Raw genomic sequence first — 18,099 nt, 5'->3', positions numbered from 1 at the left:
ACCGATGTTAATAAAATTTACAGTGTTGTTTTACTATATCATAAAGTTTTTCTGGGTAAAATATGAAGGTCCTAACTGTAGCATAAATGGTTGAAAACCGTAAAATGCGAATATGTACTTGTTTTTGTATGGTTTTTTCGCAATTATTGCTATTTTGCAACAAGGGTAACTATTTTTTAAATTTCTAACCAATTCTATATTGTAGGAAATTTAATTACGCAACTTTTATGTCAGTTATTTGACGTATCCTTATCATAATTGGCAAAAAGTGTGAGGCTACTATACACCCTACTAAATTATGATAAATAAACGTTTCTAGCTACTATCAGAGGCGTACACAGGGGAGAGTGAATTCTTGACCCTTCCCAAATTCTACGCCACTGGGGGAATTACTATTTTAGCGCAATTTTTCGATTCTCCAATACTTTCTATGTAAATAATATACTTTTCATTGGTGACGATAAAGTCATTAGTTTTTTTCTAGATATTTGAAGTTAAAAATGAAACGGTACAGTTATTTTGATTAATGTATTGTGTCGCTTCATTTTTAACTTCACATATCTCGAAAACTAATGATTTTATCGTTTCGAGTGAAGATTATATTTATTATTTGCATAAAAGTATTGGAAAACCTAAAAATTACACTAGAATAGCAATTCCGTCAGTGGCGTAGAATTTGGGAGGGTCGACCAGTCACTTTTCCCTGTCGTACGCCTCTGGTAGTAACTAGAAACGATTATCATAATTTAGTAGGGTGTACAGTACCTACACTTTCTGTCAATTATGATAAGGATACGTCAAATAGTTTTAAAGTAATGGCTACAAATAGTTTTTAAATATTAATCATATGAATCATAATATCATAAATTAATTAAAATAACTATGCCGTTTCGTTTTTAACTTCAGATATCTCGAAAACTAATGACTTTATCGTTACGAATGAAGAGTATATTATTTACATAGAAAGTATTGGACAATCGAAAAATTGCGCTAAAATAGTAATTCACCCAGTGGCGTAGAATTTGAGAAGGATCACTATCCGCTGTCGTACGCCTCTGGTAGTAGCTAGAAAGGTTTTTTATTTATCATAAGTATTCAGTAGGGTGTATAGTAGCCACACTTTCTGCCAACTATGATAAGGATACCCAGTTTTAAAGTACTGGGTAAAAATAGTTTTTAAAATTTTAAATAGAACTCCCTGTAACTCAGTAAGGAGCCACATTTTATTAAAGTCATTTTGTGTAAGTATTTATTTAAATATCAAATTATTTAAGTAAATAATTTATTTATTTAAATAAATTTATAAATTATTTTATTAAATCTTAATATTTTGAGGTCTAGAATCTACAACTCAGAGATTGGACATTCTTAATGAAACACCATGTATATATTGGATAATGTATATTATAATTTTTTTCGCAGCATGTTTGACGTTGGAGGGCAGCGAGACGAGCGCCGCAAATGGATCCAATGCTTCAATGATGTGACGGCCATTATTTTCGTAACGGCGTGCAGCTCTTATAATATGGTATTGCGAGAAGATCCGACTCAGAACAGGCTCAAAGAAAGTCTTGAGCTGTTTAAGTCAATATGGAACAACAGGTGGTTGAGGACCATCTCCGTTATTCTTTTCCTTAACAAGCAAGATCTTCTTGCTGAGAAAATTTTAGCAGGTTAGTGAAAATAATGATGGTTTTTCAGCTTGTAATTAAGTAAGTTTTTAAGTTAAATACAGTAGGAAAAATGAAAGAATACCCAGGCGTCATCGATGATATGCATACGAATCAAATCAAAAATTTCTAGTCAAAACGACGTCTAAACTAAGTTAATACTAAGTTAATACGTTAATACTATAAAAAACGGATGTGACTACTACCCCACCGTACGATTTTTCGCTACGTAAATGTGTCAAAAATTTTTTGTGATGTTATTATTTTTCTATATGTTCCTATATATTTATTGGTAATAAATGTTACTTTTACTACCGTAATTAATTATTTTTTGATATAGATTAATAATATAAAAATAATGAGTAAACAAATATAGTATTAGGAATTTCTCCATGTTAAAGTTGCCGGACGTAAATAGTAACAGGAATTTAAAAAATGTCGTTTATGTCAGCTGCAAGTGACTTAAATGAAAGTAAACTTAATGAATTCAGATCATTTGGTATCCAGATCATTTTCCAGACATTATCTGCAAATAAATGTACATTCGTAAAAATATACTAATCTGTAATTTTATACACTATGATTGAAAAGTCAGAGTAATATGTACACGTTTGGCAAACTCATAGACAGAAGTTAACCATATTGACAGATGATTACTTACAAATTTTATTCACTTATTTTAATTAAATAAATACTTACGAAACCAAAAATACAATATAATATCAAAATAGCTTTTAAAAGAACTGTGTTTATTTAAGTAAATACGACTGATTATTAAAATTTATAAACACTAACGAATCTAACCCAGTTTCACTGTCAAAGTGACAGAAATTGAATCTGTCAGATTATAGTTGACCAGCACGGTTACTCGAATAGTAGTTTATACAATCATTATGTCTACTGATGTTGAATGTTTTTCTAAGAATGGCATTAGAAGTACAGAAATAGTCAAGTGTGAGTTTAAATTTTCTACCAAATTAATATAACTACGTTGAACAATTGTATCGCTGTCTCACTCTGTCAATTATAAATATGTAACTGCCTATGTCTTGGATAACGTTTTTGCGACAACGTCTTGTAGACAACACTTAATAATCTATCTCTCTCGTGTGTTATTTATAGAAAAGGCAGCAAATCCAAAATATGTGTTTGATATGATCGTTCATGGGTATTCTTTCATTTTTCCGACTGTAAAGTTAGTTAAACGATCTCATGCTTCACTTAATCTCGGAATCCACAGAACAACATAAAAAGGTCATAATAACTGGTGTCAGAGATGGAAAGTTAAAGAAGTATTTTCGAGAACTTGTATGGTCAAAGAAGAATAGAAACCAGATGGAGGAAATTCGACATAATATCATTGCCGCAATGGAACAACGCCGAAGAGGCGAAGAGAAGACACCTGTAATATGGAAACTCGAAGTGAATGGATCAATTATTATCCAGTAACAAAAAGAGATTAAGTTTAAATACTTGGCGTAGAACTATCAGGCTATGGTGGCGCTGAGCAGAAGTAAGAGAATATCAACTAGATCAACAAAAATGGCTTCTGTCTACACCAGCGGTTCTCAACCACCGTGTCGCGACACACTAGTGTGCCGCAAGAACCTATCAGGTGTGTCGCGAGATTTACGAATACGATATTTTTTTTTATATTTTTCACTTGTTATAATATACCAATCATGCATTCAACCATTTTTTTTAACTATTAGGTATATACCACGTTATAGGAAAAATACTAAACAGAATTTTAGAACTTAAAGACGAACTACTCGAATTTTTTAAAACAGAAGATGGCCAAAGTGATTTTTGTAAAAATCTTAAAAACCCTCTTTGGTGTGCTTAGTTGGCTTACCTTTCTGACATTTTTAATAAGCTAAATTCTTTGAATGCAACGATTCATGGACGAAAGGAAACCATAATATCATCAACTGATAAAATAAGTGCCTGCTCCAAAAAACTGACATTCTGGAACTCGGTTATAGAAAAAAACGATTTGACTACTTTTCCCGAAACCTCTATAACTTTAATTGATTTGAAATCTGAAGAACAGACTCTACTAAAGGAGAGCATGAAAGAGCACTTATGTAAGTTGCAAGAAGGGATAACTAAATACTTTCCCTCTGTCTTGAGTGCTAACTGTGAATGGTTGATTGCACTTGACGAGAACAACGTAAACAAGGCAGAATTAACCTATTCTGAAAAGGAACAACTTATTGAAGTGTATTCTGACACAGTTTTAAAATCAAAATTTAGTGAAGTAGCTCCGGATGTTTTTTGGATTTCAGTTAAGAATGAATACCCAAAATTAGCAAAGAGAGCAGTATCCCTTTTACTGCCGTTTTCGACCTCGTACTTATGTGAATCTGCATTTTCTGCGATAAATAATATAAAATCTAGCTACTGGTCTCGACTACTTGATGTGGACAGCGAGCTGAGAGTGTGTCTGTCTACAATTCGTCCTTGGATAGATATACTTTGCAAAAGTCATTAGGGTCAAATTTCACACTAATTTTATGTATTCTTTCTGTTTTGTTTTTTGCTTGTTATGTTCTTACGAAATAAAAAATAATATGCTTAATATATTCATCTGTACTTACCTACCACTAGCAAAAATTTGTACATATAAGGGTGTCGCGAATCTGTAAGGAGTACGTTAGTGCGTCGCTGAGCAAAAAAGGTTGAGAACCGCTGGTCTACACAATGCCACATGGCGAATAAAAACATTAATATTGAAGTTAAATCGAGAATATACAAAGCCGCTCTAAGGCTAATAATAACATAAACCTAAAAAACTGGACTAGAACAACAAAAACCAAAAGGTTGATTGAAACAACAGAAATAAAGGTACTTGGCGGCATAGCTGGAAAGACTCTTCTAGACAAAGAAACAAGTGAACACAAGATATACATCTGGGATAGACGAGATTAACGGTTAGCTACTAAACATGAAAAGGAGTGGAATAAACATAGCAGAATGGGAGAAAGAAGAATGGCAATGGAGATGAATCCCCAACAGGATGGAGAAGTATAGGCTGTCCTGAAAAAGGTGGAGGATAATTTTAACGTTGATGCAGGTGGGTGAAGTTTAATCGATTCGCTTGGATTAAAGAAAGCAGAAGAAGATATATATTTATTAATTTTTTCACTTCTTTGCGAGTTGTTCTCCGTTTATGGTTCTCTTTTGCATCCGTCAAAATTTTTTAAAGTATTAAAATGTTCATATACTGAATTCGCTCAACCGAGATTCAGAGTAGGAAACATACAACACAAAAATTCCTACCTCACACTATTAACTTTAACTGCCCAAATCAACTTAATCTTTCGTTAAAAAAAAGAATAATTATTGGAAATAGTGGGAGTGTATACTAAAGTCATAAAATTTATTTCTACAAAATATTTTTATTTTGTACAATAAATAATTTTCTCATTTGTTATCAATACGTTATAATGGTGTAAATAAATAATTATTGATTGGTGTAAGGTTTATGTTATTTACTATTAATAATATTGGCTATGGGCAGGTATATTTGGTTGTGTAGTAATTTCCAGTCAAGTCTAGCAAGCTAACTTCCCAAAAAATAATTACCAACGTCACTAGACAGTTGTGTCTCAGATTAGCGAATCGACTTTACCACATTTTCATTGGTAAAACTTAGTGTTTACGTTAACTGATTAAGAATTATTTATTGTACTAACCCTTAGTCTCCCACCACGTTTAGATTCTTTTTGACAGTTACTTCCCAACTGTATCTTTAAGTCCGCCTTATTTTTTCGGTCATAACTTTTTAAAATAAGCTAAAAGCGTTGTTTTTTTATTGTATATTTAATACCAAATCGTTTGAATGACATTTGAAGTATTAAATATGAGATGATAACTAATAAATGATATTTAACAGAACATTCTCAGATTAAATCTACTTCAAGGCTTGGGATATAAGGGTACCAGAATTTGGTGGTACTCAAAAGTACTGTGGGGAGACTAAGGGTTAATTATAACGTAACACTGTAATTTCAAACAATTAAAATATATCTTTGGTTTTAGGAAAGAGTAAATTAGAAGAATACTTTTCTGATTTCCTAAGATATCAGATTCCAGTGGAGGTCGCGAATGATTTCAACGAACACCCTGAAGTATTTCGAGCCAAGTACTTTATTAGGGACGAGTTTTTGGTAAGCATTTACAGATTATTTAAAATAGTTGCGAGGAAGGATCAAATATGAACTACCTTTCCGTCATACGAGCAAAATATTCTGGTAAGGGGGGTATATAGTTTTATAATGACAAGTGCTTGTCTGATTGATGTATTCCAATAACATATATGGAAAAAGTCACCATAAGTTTTGGTGAAACAGATATTCTACTATCTACACTCCTGACCAAAAAAATCGGGACACCTTAAAAATAGGTCATTTTTGATGTCAAGAATCTCCTAAACCTGTTGAAATTATACTTCTTTACGATCGAGGGTGAAATTTTATAATTTCCTGGCTCATGCGCAGACAGACAGTATGTAGTTCGTTGCTAATCTTTCAAATTATGTATGTATCAACGCAAATAAGTCATTAAAAGAATATATTAGTGTTCTTAGTAAATGTATTATTTATTATAATTTTTGTGTCTTTGGATTTGTCTTCCTCGGGCGTAAGATAATAAAATATCTATTTTTATTCTTCACTTTGATCTATTTGTCACCGTGATGTGTAATTATATCCGACACGTCAATAGCACGGGGCTTGATAGCTCGGTTGGTATAGCATTGGACCAGAGATCGAGAGATCGCGGGTTCAAATCCCGGACGATTCATATTCATTTTTTTTTTATTTTTGGTATTGTTAAGTTTTGCTTAATTTTTGGTATTGTAACTGTTAAGTATGTATATTTATTTCGTTGAAATTATATAATAGAAGTATAACTTCTTACGTGCGTATAAATTACACAAACATTCTTTTTTTTTTTTAATCTTGTAGCCTTATTCTCTAAGAATATCGATGTAGTAATAGTGTTGCTGAACAGGTAAATGTCATTGTATATCGGGTGTAACGATAATACTGTGTTTTTTCCTGAAAGTTCGTAACACTCTGTGGAATATTCTAGCATTTAATAAATATTGAAATTAAAATTAAATTGTAGCCTTAGCCTTTCTGAACAGTCTGCTTTTTGACGCATTCACTTATGTTGGATAATGAAAAAGTTAGGTACTTTGACACCTAGCCATGTTCTTCATCAATACAGGGTGTTTCTAAATAAGTGGGACAAGCTTTAAGGGGCAATTCTGTAAGAAAAAATAATGACAGTTTGCTTTATAAACATATCTCCGCAAATGCTTCGTTTCCGAGATACGGGATGTTGAATTTTTTCTTACAAACTGACGATTTATTTATTGCTCTAAAACAGGTTGAGATATGCAAATGAAATTTGGTAGGTTTTAAGAGATAGTTATTTCACATTTTTTGACATACAACTAAAAATTTTATATTCACCATTGGCGTGCATACGGGTAATATGACCGGGTAATATGACCCATATGCACGCCAGTGGTGAATATAAAATACATAATTGTATGTCAAAAAATGCGCAGTAACTACCTCTTAAAACCCACCAAATTTCATTTTCATATCTCAACCGGTTTTAGAGCAATAAATAAATCGTCAGCGTGTAAGAGAAAATGCAACATCGTGTATCTCAAAAACGAAGCATTTGCAGACATATGTTTATAAATCAAATGGTCATTATTTTTTCATACAGAATTACCCCTTAAAGTTTGTCGCACTTATTTAGAAACACCCTGTATTGATGAAGAACATGGCCAGGTGTCAAAGTACCTAACTTTTTCATTATCCAACATAAGTGAATGAATCAAGAAGCAGACTGTTCAGAAAGGCTCAGGCTACAATTTAGGTTTAATTTCAATATTTTTTAAATGCTAGAATATTCCACAGGGTGTTACGAACTTTCAGGAAAAAACACAGTATTATTGTTACACCCGATATACAATGACATTTACCTATTCAGCAGCACTCTTACCACATCGATATTCTTGGAGAATAAGGCTACAAGATATTAAAAAAATAACTAAAATCGGACAACAGGTTTAGGAGATTCGTGACATCAAAAATGACCCATTTTTAAGGTGTCCCGATTTTTTTGGCCAGGAGTGTAGTAACAGAAATTCTGAAAATGCAAATGCAAAAAGATGTAGTGACTACCGAATCATCGGTTTGATGAGTCATATTTTAAAGATATTTCTACGAATTTTGCACTCTAGAATGTACCAAAACATAAAAGAACAACTTGGTGATACACAGTTTGGGTTCTGCAGTAACCTAGGGACCAGAGGAGCACTATTTAGTATTCAGGTTATGGTACAGAGATGCAGAGATATCGGACATACGGTTTATATGTTTTATTGATATTGAGAAGGCCTTTGATTGAGTAAAACATACTGGAATGATTGACATTCTTCAACAGGTGGGTATTGATCATAAAGACCTACCCATTATTAAAATCTTTACTGGCATCAACGTGCAAACATCAGGATTGGCCAGGACACTTTTGAAGAGCTTCAAATACAAAGAGGAGTTAGACAGGGCTGCATTTTGTCCCCACTAACATTTAACATCTATTCTGAGTTCGTTTTCAAGAAAGCAGTGGATAGTGTTCAATGTGGTATCAAAATGAATGGCGTCAATATTAATAATTTGAGATACGCGGATGACATTGTTTTTAGCAAGCAATTACGATGAATTTCAACATTGAAACGAAAATTCTGCAGCTGGCGCTGTGGTTCTAAATGCTGTATTACACCAGGCCTACGGATGTTGGTCGTTACAGTCTTGGTGATGTGGTTGCAGTTCTGATGGCATGGTCCTCGTTGTTGTATCGCCGACGATTTGAGGATGCTTGAAGCTCCCGGAGGGAGAAAAGTGGTTTTATTTCCCAAAAACTATAAGATAAAGACACATATCAATCATCAAGAAGAAAAACCAAAAACGAGCTTTTGCCAAATAATCGTAAAGAGTAGTAATTGGCGAAGGAATAAAATAAAATTAATAGTGACGGAATAGTTAAATAATTTGATTACTAAACGTGCATATATGTAAATTAAAAAGATATATTTAAAGCTAAAATATCAGAACACATGCTTTGACATTGGAGGTTAGGTTAGATATAAAAAAAATATTAAAAAAACTGTTGAAAGAAACTAGGTATGCATGGAATATAATGAGGAATATAATGAGTAATATAATGATTGCAATAATTAGAATTCTTAGTATTCTTACCCCAAGTGAAAGATCGTTTAGAAATAAAATGTTTTAATTTTGAAGCTTCTTTGCCTTTTAAGACATTACCACCACTATTTTGAGAATTGAAATGACAGCGTGAACTGTAGGAAGTTAGGCATGTTCCGTATTAAAACAGATACTCACAGAGTAAGAATATACGGGGTACGTTCAGTATGATGATTTAGATTTTAGATGAAAAGAGATATATTAAATAGAAGATGATAAAAGAGGATAATAAAAGAGGGCGCCAACGAGTTTTTAACGAAGAAAACAGGTAAAACAAATACAAGAAAATTATTACCAATGAAATATTAAAGAAAATAAAGTAAAATAATTATTTAAAAATAAAATATCAAAGATGTGACGTTTGTAACGTTACAACATCTGATTAATAGGATGATCACATGTGATGAATATGGACTCAAGCTAAACACAGCAAAGACAAAGGTGATGGTTTTCAGTAAAACGCCAATACAACCGGAAGTGGTAACAGCTTATGGTGAACAACTGGAGAGAACTAACAGTATCACCTACCTTGGTTGTAATCTAAATGAGAACTGAGACATGACTAAAGAAATTATAATACATATAGAGAAGGCCAGAGCTGCATTATTTAAGATGAAGAACTGTCAGGTGGAAACAATATTACTTTTAGTTTGAAAATTAGGTTAGTGAGTTATTATGTGTTCTCTACTCTTTTGTAGGGTGTCGAAGGTTAGACTTTAACGGATACACTTCTCAATAAACTGGAAGCCTTTGAAATCTCGGTTTACCGGAGAATTTTACGAATAAGTTGGCTGGATAGAGTTCGTAAGGAAGTTGTCTTGCATCGGATGTCAAAAGTTACTAAAGTCGTCAGAATAGTTAAAAATCGCAAACTTGAATATTTTGGTCATGTTATGCGACACCCAGAGAGATATAATATACTCCATTTAATAATACAAGGCAAGGTAGACGGATGAGAGGGCAAGGTCGAAGAAGAATGTCATGGCTTAGAAACTTTAGAGAATGGTTTAACAGATCCAGACAAATTGATAGCCAACGCTCGATAATCGAGCACGGCACATGAAGAAGAAGATATTTCCCATTATACTCCAGAGGGGATCCCATTTTACTGAATCGAAATTCTTTGTGTAATCTACGAAAAAGAAAAGCATTAGTATATTGTGTTCCCTTGCTTTTCCCAAATTTGATGTGTAAATTTTAAATCTTTTTAAGGTGCCTTCTCCATTACTTAAGGTTGGCTATAACTACAGAAAATGGACCGTGATAGTGTGACGTCAAAAAGTTTCCAAACAAAGCAACTGTAAATTGATTGTACACGTGATTTGTGTAATCATTTTTAATTTTATTTTATTTTAACAATCATCTGCACATTTTTTCTAAAGACACAATCCTTGTTAGTCATATCAATCATATTGCTTTTAATTTTATAAATGTCCTTACACAAAATCAAGGATTTACACACTACATAGTACTTACTGCCTTTCTTCAGGTTCTTAACCAGTCATATATGGAAATATGGTGGGAAATATACTATGAGCCATGAGCATTGATTACAATCACGGGTACCCAACACATTACCATTTTGTAAAAATTAAACATCCTACAAGCAATATATTCCAATTATAAAAACGAAAACAAACACCATGTGTGAATTTTTGCTTTGTTTGGAAACCATTTCAGAGTAGCCAACATTGATTTGACGTCACGACTATCACGGTCCATTGCTCTCTATCTTGAGCTGTTCTTAGTATCGAATGTGTGTCCATGCCTGTCCAGTCTCATACATTCTTCAGCCAAGAGCATGTTCTTCTTCCTGGGCCTCTTATTTCTTCCACATTCCATTCCATTATGAGTCGTAGAAAGTTGTATTTTTCTCCTCTGTAAATATATCCTAGATAACTCGTTTTTCTGTTTTTTTATATTATTTAGGAGTTCTTTCTCAGCACCTCGTTGTTGGTCACATGCTCTGTCTAAGAGATCTTCAGCATCCTTTGAAAAACCCACATCTCAAAGGTACGCCTTACTTGTAGTTCTGAGAGTCTTAAGTTTGCACTCCGTATAGCAATATGAAATAAATGATTTTTTTTTACAAATTGGTGTCGGATCTTCTTCTTAAAGTTCCCTCTCCTATCGCAGGTTGAATATCATAATGGCTATGGTCACTTTGTTGGCTGCTGTTCTGAATAGTTGTGATAAACTACAGTTAAACCATTCTCTAAGGTTCCTCAGCCAGGAGATGCGTCATCTTCCTATACTTCTTCTTCCTTGGATCCTTCCTTGCATAATAATTCTTAGCAACTCATATTTTTCTCCTCTGGTAATGTGACCCAAATATTCCAGTGTTCTAGTTTTTATACTGTTCATAATTTCTAACTCCTTATTTAAACGTCGTAGCACTTCAACATTGGTAATCCTTTGAACCCGCTGAATTTTCAATATTCTTCTGTAACACCCCATTTCGAACGCTTCTATTTTTCATAAGGAAAAAATTTCCTGTAGCTGGCTGTATACCATACCATTAATTACAAAAATTGGAGAAAAAAATCTTCTGTGTAAAAGGTATATTTATTTGAAAACCCCAATAAAGGGCTACATTAAAAAACAGAACGTTTTCGCTCTAAAGAGAGCATCATCAGTGTTCTAAGCCTAAAATGAGTGTAACCATAATTAGTGAAGACAAAGTAAAATATTTTAAAGGTTGACTAAGATAAAAAATTAGATTATACTCACAAGCTCTACATGCTAAGCCACCAAAAATACATGGGTTAAAAAAACCCTTAAAATGTTTACTAAAAGTCTTCCATTGCCGTGTTGAATATTAAATCCTGGCGATGGATGAAATTTAGAAAGATACCTCAAAGCATCATATTATGACTATACCACGAGCATGTGGGTGGTTGAGTCGATTTATCTGTCTTCACAAAGAGAAAGGTGAAAGCCAACTGATTACAGGTGGCAGGTGTGAAAGCGTTTCTGACTAATGACAGTACGTCACACCTGTGACCTGTGTTTCACACCTGTCACCTGTAATCAGTTGGCTTTCACCTTTCTCTTTATGAAGACAGAGAAATCGACTCAACCACCCACATGCTCGTAGTATAGTCATAATATGATGCTTTGAGGTATCTTTCTAAATTTCATCCATCGCCAGGATTTAATATTCAACACGTCAATGTAAGACTTTTAGTCAACATTTTAAGGGTTTTAACCCATGTATTTTTGGTGGCTTAGCATGTAGAGCTTGTGAGTATAACCTAATTTTTTATCTTGGTCAACCTTTAAAATTTTTTACTTTGTCTTCACTAATTATGGTTATACTTATTTTAGGCTTAGAACACTGATGATGCTCTCTTTAGAGCGAAAACGTTCTGTTTTTTAATGTAGCCCTTTATTGGGGTTTTCAAATAAATATACCTTTTACACAGAAGATTTTTTCTTCAATTTTTCTTCTATTTTTCTTATGTGTTGTCTCTTCAATGGCCAAGCTTCCATTCCTTATAGTAATATAGAAAATATGTAGCATCTGAGAGGCAACTGAAGGTTGTAAGGTCTGGACTGGTAAGGTCTAAACTGAGGTCTTTGTTTGTAAGCAGTGTCTTCATTTTTGTAAATGCTTGCCTTGTAGTTTCAATTTGGACTTTAATTTCTTTGCTTTGGTCATTTTTGTCATCAACCCAGGTTCCCAGATATTTTGTATGACTTTACTTTTTCTATTTGGGTTTGCTCTATCATTAACCTTTCATTTCCATGTTGTTTTTGAGACATTCGTACATTTAGTTTTTTTCTTGTTTATTTTTAGTCCATATCGAATGCAATAATCGTTAATTCTATTTAGCAATTCTTGTAGCGATTCCAGGGTGTCTGCCATTATAACGGTGTCATCAGCTAATCTTATTCGTTTATAGAGATTCCATCACTTAGCTCCGCTATCGCTTTCTGAAATATGGCTTCACTGTATACGTTAAACAGTAGCGGCGACAGAACATAACCCTGGTGTCGAATATCCAACGATAATGTAGAGTTTATAATAATAATAATAATAATAATAATGACTTTGTGGAACAAAAACTAACACCTGGCAGTAGGTATAAAATGCACACCCATGAGAATGGAGAATCATAATTTATGTTTAGGATCGCTGCCTGGGGATCGCCAGGGCACGTCTGGAGCCGGCGCTGGACGTGACAGCATGCGGGACGTCGGTGGCAGGGTGTTGAGGAGGCGGGCCCCTGTCATACAATCAGCTACAGCCCAACCACAACCACACCCACAAGCGAGCCAAACAACAACAAGAGCTCCACCCGCCGAAGGTGCTGCGCTGGATCATCAGCCGGCGCTCACTCAAGCGGGACGACCGAGGCAGCGCATGAAATGGACTGTGTCCATCAATGAGAACATTTTGCGCTTCTACTACAAGGTGACAAACCTCGGTCAAGAAACAATCGGCTACCGACAACAGCTGTATGCCGAATTTTGCAGGACGTACCCAGATATTCAAGTATCGGAGCAACGAGTATCAGACCAATACCGGGTAATTATAAGAAACAACCTTATCCCAGAGACTAGACGCAATATCATCAGAAGCGAAGTCGAACGGGAGATTCATAACGATGTTGTAATTGAAGATCAAGTCCCCAATGAAGTGCATGAGCAGATTCCTGAGCTTGCCATACAAGAAACTCAACCTGACAATACAGAGCAGGAAAACAACGAGCTACATGATAACCTAGTAAGCGAAATGGCACGTGCTGTACAAGAGTTTAATGGAACAAACCCACTTAGCAGACCACCGCTACCACGAATAAACTCTTGTAAGAGACTAGGTGTGCTGTTACAAATTGTGAACACTGAAGTCCTACCCAATTATGTCGTAGAAGCCCACACATTAGAGTATCTGCACATGCTAATCTACTGTGCAGCAACAGCAATTGCTAATGTAATGGGCATTAAGATCAGAACACGACGGGGTTCTAATAACGGAAGGACTGGTAGCAGAATTGCACCCTGGGAAAAAAGACTGCTCGGAAAGATTGAATTGCTGCGTAGGGATATTGGTCGAGTCACAGAATATATACGAGGTGTAAGAAGTACAAGAGTCATCAGGAGAGCTGAAGAAATAATACGGAATACTGCAAGACACTCAAGATACGATCCAGAAAACAACACAGCCCAACAGTGCCTGGATACGTTAAAACAAAGACTCTCAGTTTATTCAGGACGACTAAGAAGGTACAAAGTGAGTAACAACCGAAAATCCGACAATGCCCTTTTTGAGACTGCTGAGAAGGCGTTCTATCGAAAACTCAATTCCACGAGGAATTATTACTATTATACTATTATACGAGGTGTAAGAAGTACAAGAGTCATCAGGAGAGCTGAAGAAATAATACGGAATACTGCAAGACACTCAAGATACGATCCAGAAAACAACACAGCCCAACAGTGCCTGGATACGTTAAAACAAAGAGTCTCAGTTTATTCAGGACGACTAAGAAGGTACAAAGTGAGTAACAACCGAAAATCGGACAATGCCCTTTTTGAGACTGCTGAGAAGGCGTTCTATCGAAAACTCAATTCCACGAGGAATTATTACTATTATACTATTATACGAGGTGTAAGAAGTACAAGAGTCATCAGGAGAGCTGAAGAAATAATACGGAATACTGCAAGACACTCAAGATACGATCCAGAAAACAACACAGCCCAACAGTGCCTGGATACGTTAAAACAAAGACTCTCAGTTTATTCAGGACGACTAAGAAGGTACAAAGTGAGTAACAACCGAAAATCCGACAATGCCCTTTTTGAGACTGCTGAGAAGGCGTTCTATCGAAAACTCAATTCCACCGTAGAAAATCTCGATAAGTCTTATCCAAGCCAAGAAGAAATTCATGAGTTTTGGGGAAATCAACTTTCCACACCAGCTGCTCTTAACAACAATGCTGGATGGATAGAAGATACGGCACAGAACTGCCAACACTACACTACTACTCTCTACGAACCCTTCACCACTGAAGAAGTCTCAAATATCATCAAAGAGCTTCATAACTGGAAATCTCCTGGACCAGACGGAGTTCAAAACTTTTGGCTCAAGAAGTTTTGGAGTGTTCATGAATGCTTATCAACACTAATTAATTATGTTATTTCTAATCCGCAGGATATACCATCATTCCTAACTCAGGGAACCACTTATTTAATACCGAAGGATCAAAATAACACCCAAGATCCAGCAAAATACCGTCCAATTACTTGTCTTCCAACTTTGTATAAATTGGTCACATCTTGTGTAGCCCGGCGTATCTACCAACACTGTGCGCTGAACAATATCATAGAGCCTCAACAGAAAGGATGCGCTAAGGGTTCCATGGGCTGCAAAGAACAACTTATCATCGACTTAGTCATTTCTAATCAAGCATATTCCAAAAAGAGGAACCTATTTACTGCTTTTATTGATTACAAGAAGGCCTTTGATTCAGTGCCGCATGAATGGCTTATAGATATATTAAGAATATATAAAGTCGATGATAATATAGTGACCTTTTTACAACATATAATGACAGAGTGGAAAACTAGAATTCACCTTCAAATACCTGGTGAAAGTAACATCGAAACTGAAAATATCGCAGTCAGCCGGGGCCTGTTTCAAGGAGATTCGTTGAGTCCTCTGTGGTTCTGTCTAGCTATGAACCCACTATCTCAGCTATTGAACTCCACAGATGCAGGTTTTAGCATCAAAAATAACAACAATGTGGTGGCGAAGCTTAATCATTTATTGTACATGGATGATTTGAAATTAATGGCTTCCACTCGAAACCAACTCGATGAGATGCTAAAAACTGTAGAAACTTTTTCTAATGATATTAGTATGCACTTCGGACTAGACAAGTGCCGTATTTTAAATATAGTCAGAGGAAAAGTACAGCCCGGAGGATTCGATATGCAAAATGGCCAGAACATCGAGGCCATGGGTGAAAACGATATGTACGAATATCTTGGAGTAAAGCAAGCGCGGAAAATTGACCATAAACAAATGAAAACAGAGATAACTACTGAGTTTATACGAAGGGTAAAACAGCTGCTTCGCTCACACCTTAACAGTAGAAATTTGTTTAAGGCACTAAACACCTACGCATGTTCCGCGCTTAGCTACTCATTTGGTATTGTTAAGTGGACAAAAACAGATATAGAAGCTCTTCAGCGAAAAGTGCGAACACACCTCACAAAGGCACAAAACCACCATCCTAAAAGTGCAGTAGAAAGAACAACATTACCACGGAATCTAGGAGGAAGAGGACTTATGGATATAGGTGAGCAATTAGATAAACAAATTGCTAATTTAAGAACTTATTTTCAGATGCAGGCTGAGACATCTACTCTACATCGCGCTATCTGCGCAGTAGATGACACAACACCGATCAAACTGAGGGAACCAGAAATGCGCTTAAACCACCTTACTAAGGACGAAAAAGTGCGCGCCTGGATGGGTAAACCTCTGCACGGGCGACATCCCAATGAGGTCAGCCAAGACTATGTCGACAATATAGCGTCGAACTACTGGTTGACATCAGGAAAGATGTTCCCTGAAACGGAGGGTTCATTACTGGCCATTCAGGATCAGGTTATACCAACCAGAAATTACCTGAAATATATCATCAAAGACCCTCAGGTTCAAAACGACAGATGCTGATATGGATGTCAAGCCCAAGAAACCATCCAACATCTTACAGGGGGCTGCCAGGCATTTGCTGCAACTGAATACAAGGAACGGCATGATGCAGTAGCAAAAATCCTTCATCAAGAGATAGCTATCAAGCTGGGACTTCTCCAAACAGACCATCTCCCGTATTATCAATACGTCCCTGAGAGTATGCTTGAGGATGACAACTACAAGCTATACTGGGACCGCACTGTGCTCACAGACCAAACAGTGGCACATAATAGACCAGATCTCGTACTAGTTAATAAATTAACAAGACAAACAACACTAATTGATGTGGCGATACCTAACAACAATAGTCTACGTAGTAAATTTACTGAAAAGATCGCCAAATACAGAGATCTAGAAATTCAAATACGAAGGCAATGGAGAATGCAAAGTACCCAGACGATACCGATTATTATTTCTACTACTGGAGTCATTCCGAAGACCCTCCTCGAAAGCATAAAAAAGCTGGGTCTGAATGAACATCTTTATAAGACCATGCAGAAAGCTGTACTACTCGCGACGGCCAGATGCGTACGAAAATTTCTGGGAGATACACCTGCATTCCAAGTCACCTAGGGCTCGATAACACGGAAAGAGTCCCACCAGAGCTCAATCCTTTTGATACAGTAGGTATCTGGGATGAGTAAATTTTCCCCTTAGAGGGAGTGTGAGCCGTATGGCTAAATCTGATAATGACTTTATTGCTTTTTTTCAAAAAAAAAATACAAACTAGACAAACAGTAATAATTATAATAAAGCAAAAGGCGACGTTCGCTCTTAGATGATGTTCCTAGAAACACCAGCTAAGAAGCGCTCTTCCACGTAACCGCAATACAAATAATTACTATTCTAGTGTAACCTAATGACCTTATTTACATGCTAAAATAAGTTTATCGTATATGATAATAACACTAATTATCTATTTTTATTGAATAAATTTTTATTGAATAAACTTTGCAATCATATGAAGATGTCCGTGCACTTTTGTGGATTAGTTGTTGAAGAACTCACTTGTTTTTATCATTTTTGTACCACTTAAATTTACTAAATAGCAGGAGCGATTTTATACACGTGTATACACCAGCAAATTCGACTACACCTCCAGTTTATTAGGAATTTTTCCATTCTTTGAAAAGCTGACCCAGCATACTCTATATGAGCACATATTTTGACCTCGTGGTCAAGATCGTTTGTTATCCAGCAACCAAGATACTGGAATTCTACAGGTTCTATATGTTTGTTATAGATACGAATATTAATGTCAGCATTTAGTGCACGTTTAACAGCCATTCTCTCTTTTTGATCCTGACTCCCCGGAGGGGGTGTAGTGGTCGACGTGATATTGTGTATTGTTTGTCTCCAAAGATATCTGTCTCTGGTCATTTCTTTTAACTCATGCATAGGTCTTTTGCATATTCCTGTAATTTGATTG

The 18,099-nt window shown here is 35.4% G+C and overlaps 1 protein-coding gene across 2 annotated transcripts in view; it reads left to right on the top strand.

Moving 5' to 3' along the window:
* Window positions 1-18,099, top strand: part of LOC126890372 (guanine nucleotide-binding protein G(s) subunit alpha) — a 149,281-nt gene that overhangs the window by 109,896 nt on the left and 21,286 nt on the right. For both annotated transcript variants that reach the window (XM_050659250.1, XM_050659249.1), the window contains exons 5-6: window positions 1,423-1,673; window positions 5,715-5,842. In XM_050659250.1, coding sequence (XP_050515207.1) covers window positions 1,423-1,673; window positions 5,715-5,842 — 379 coding nt within the window. The remainder of the gene's footprint in view (window positions 1-1,422; window positions 1,674-5,714; window positions 5,843-18,099) is intronic.

Source organism: Diabrotica virgifera, chromosome 8, assembly GCF_917563875.1.
Source record: "Diabrotica virgifera virgifera chromosome 8, PGI_DIABVI_V3a".
Lineage (NCBI taxonomy): Eukaryota > Metazoa > Arthropoda > Insecta > Coleoptera > Chrysomelidae > Diabrotica > Diabrotica virgifera.
This window is presented reverse-complemented; position numbering and strand designations above follow the sequence as displayed.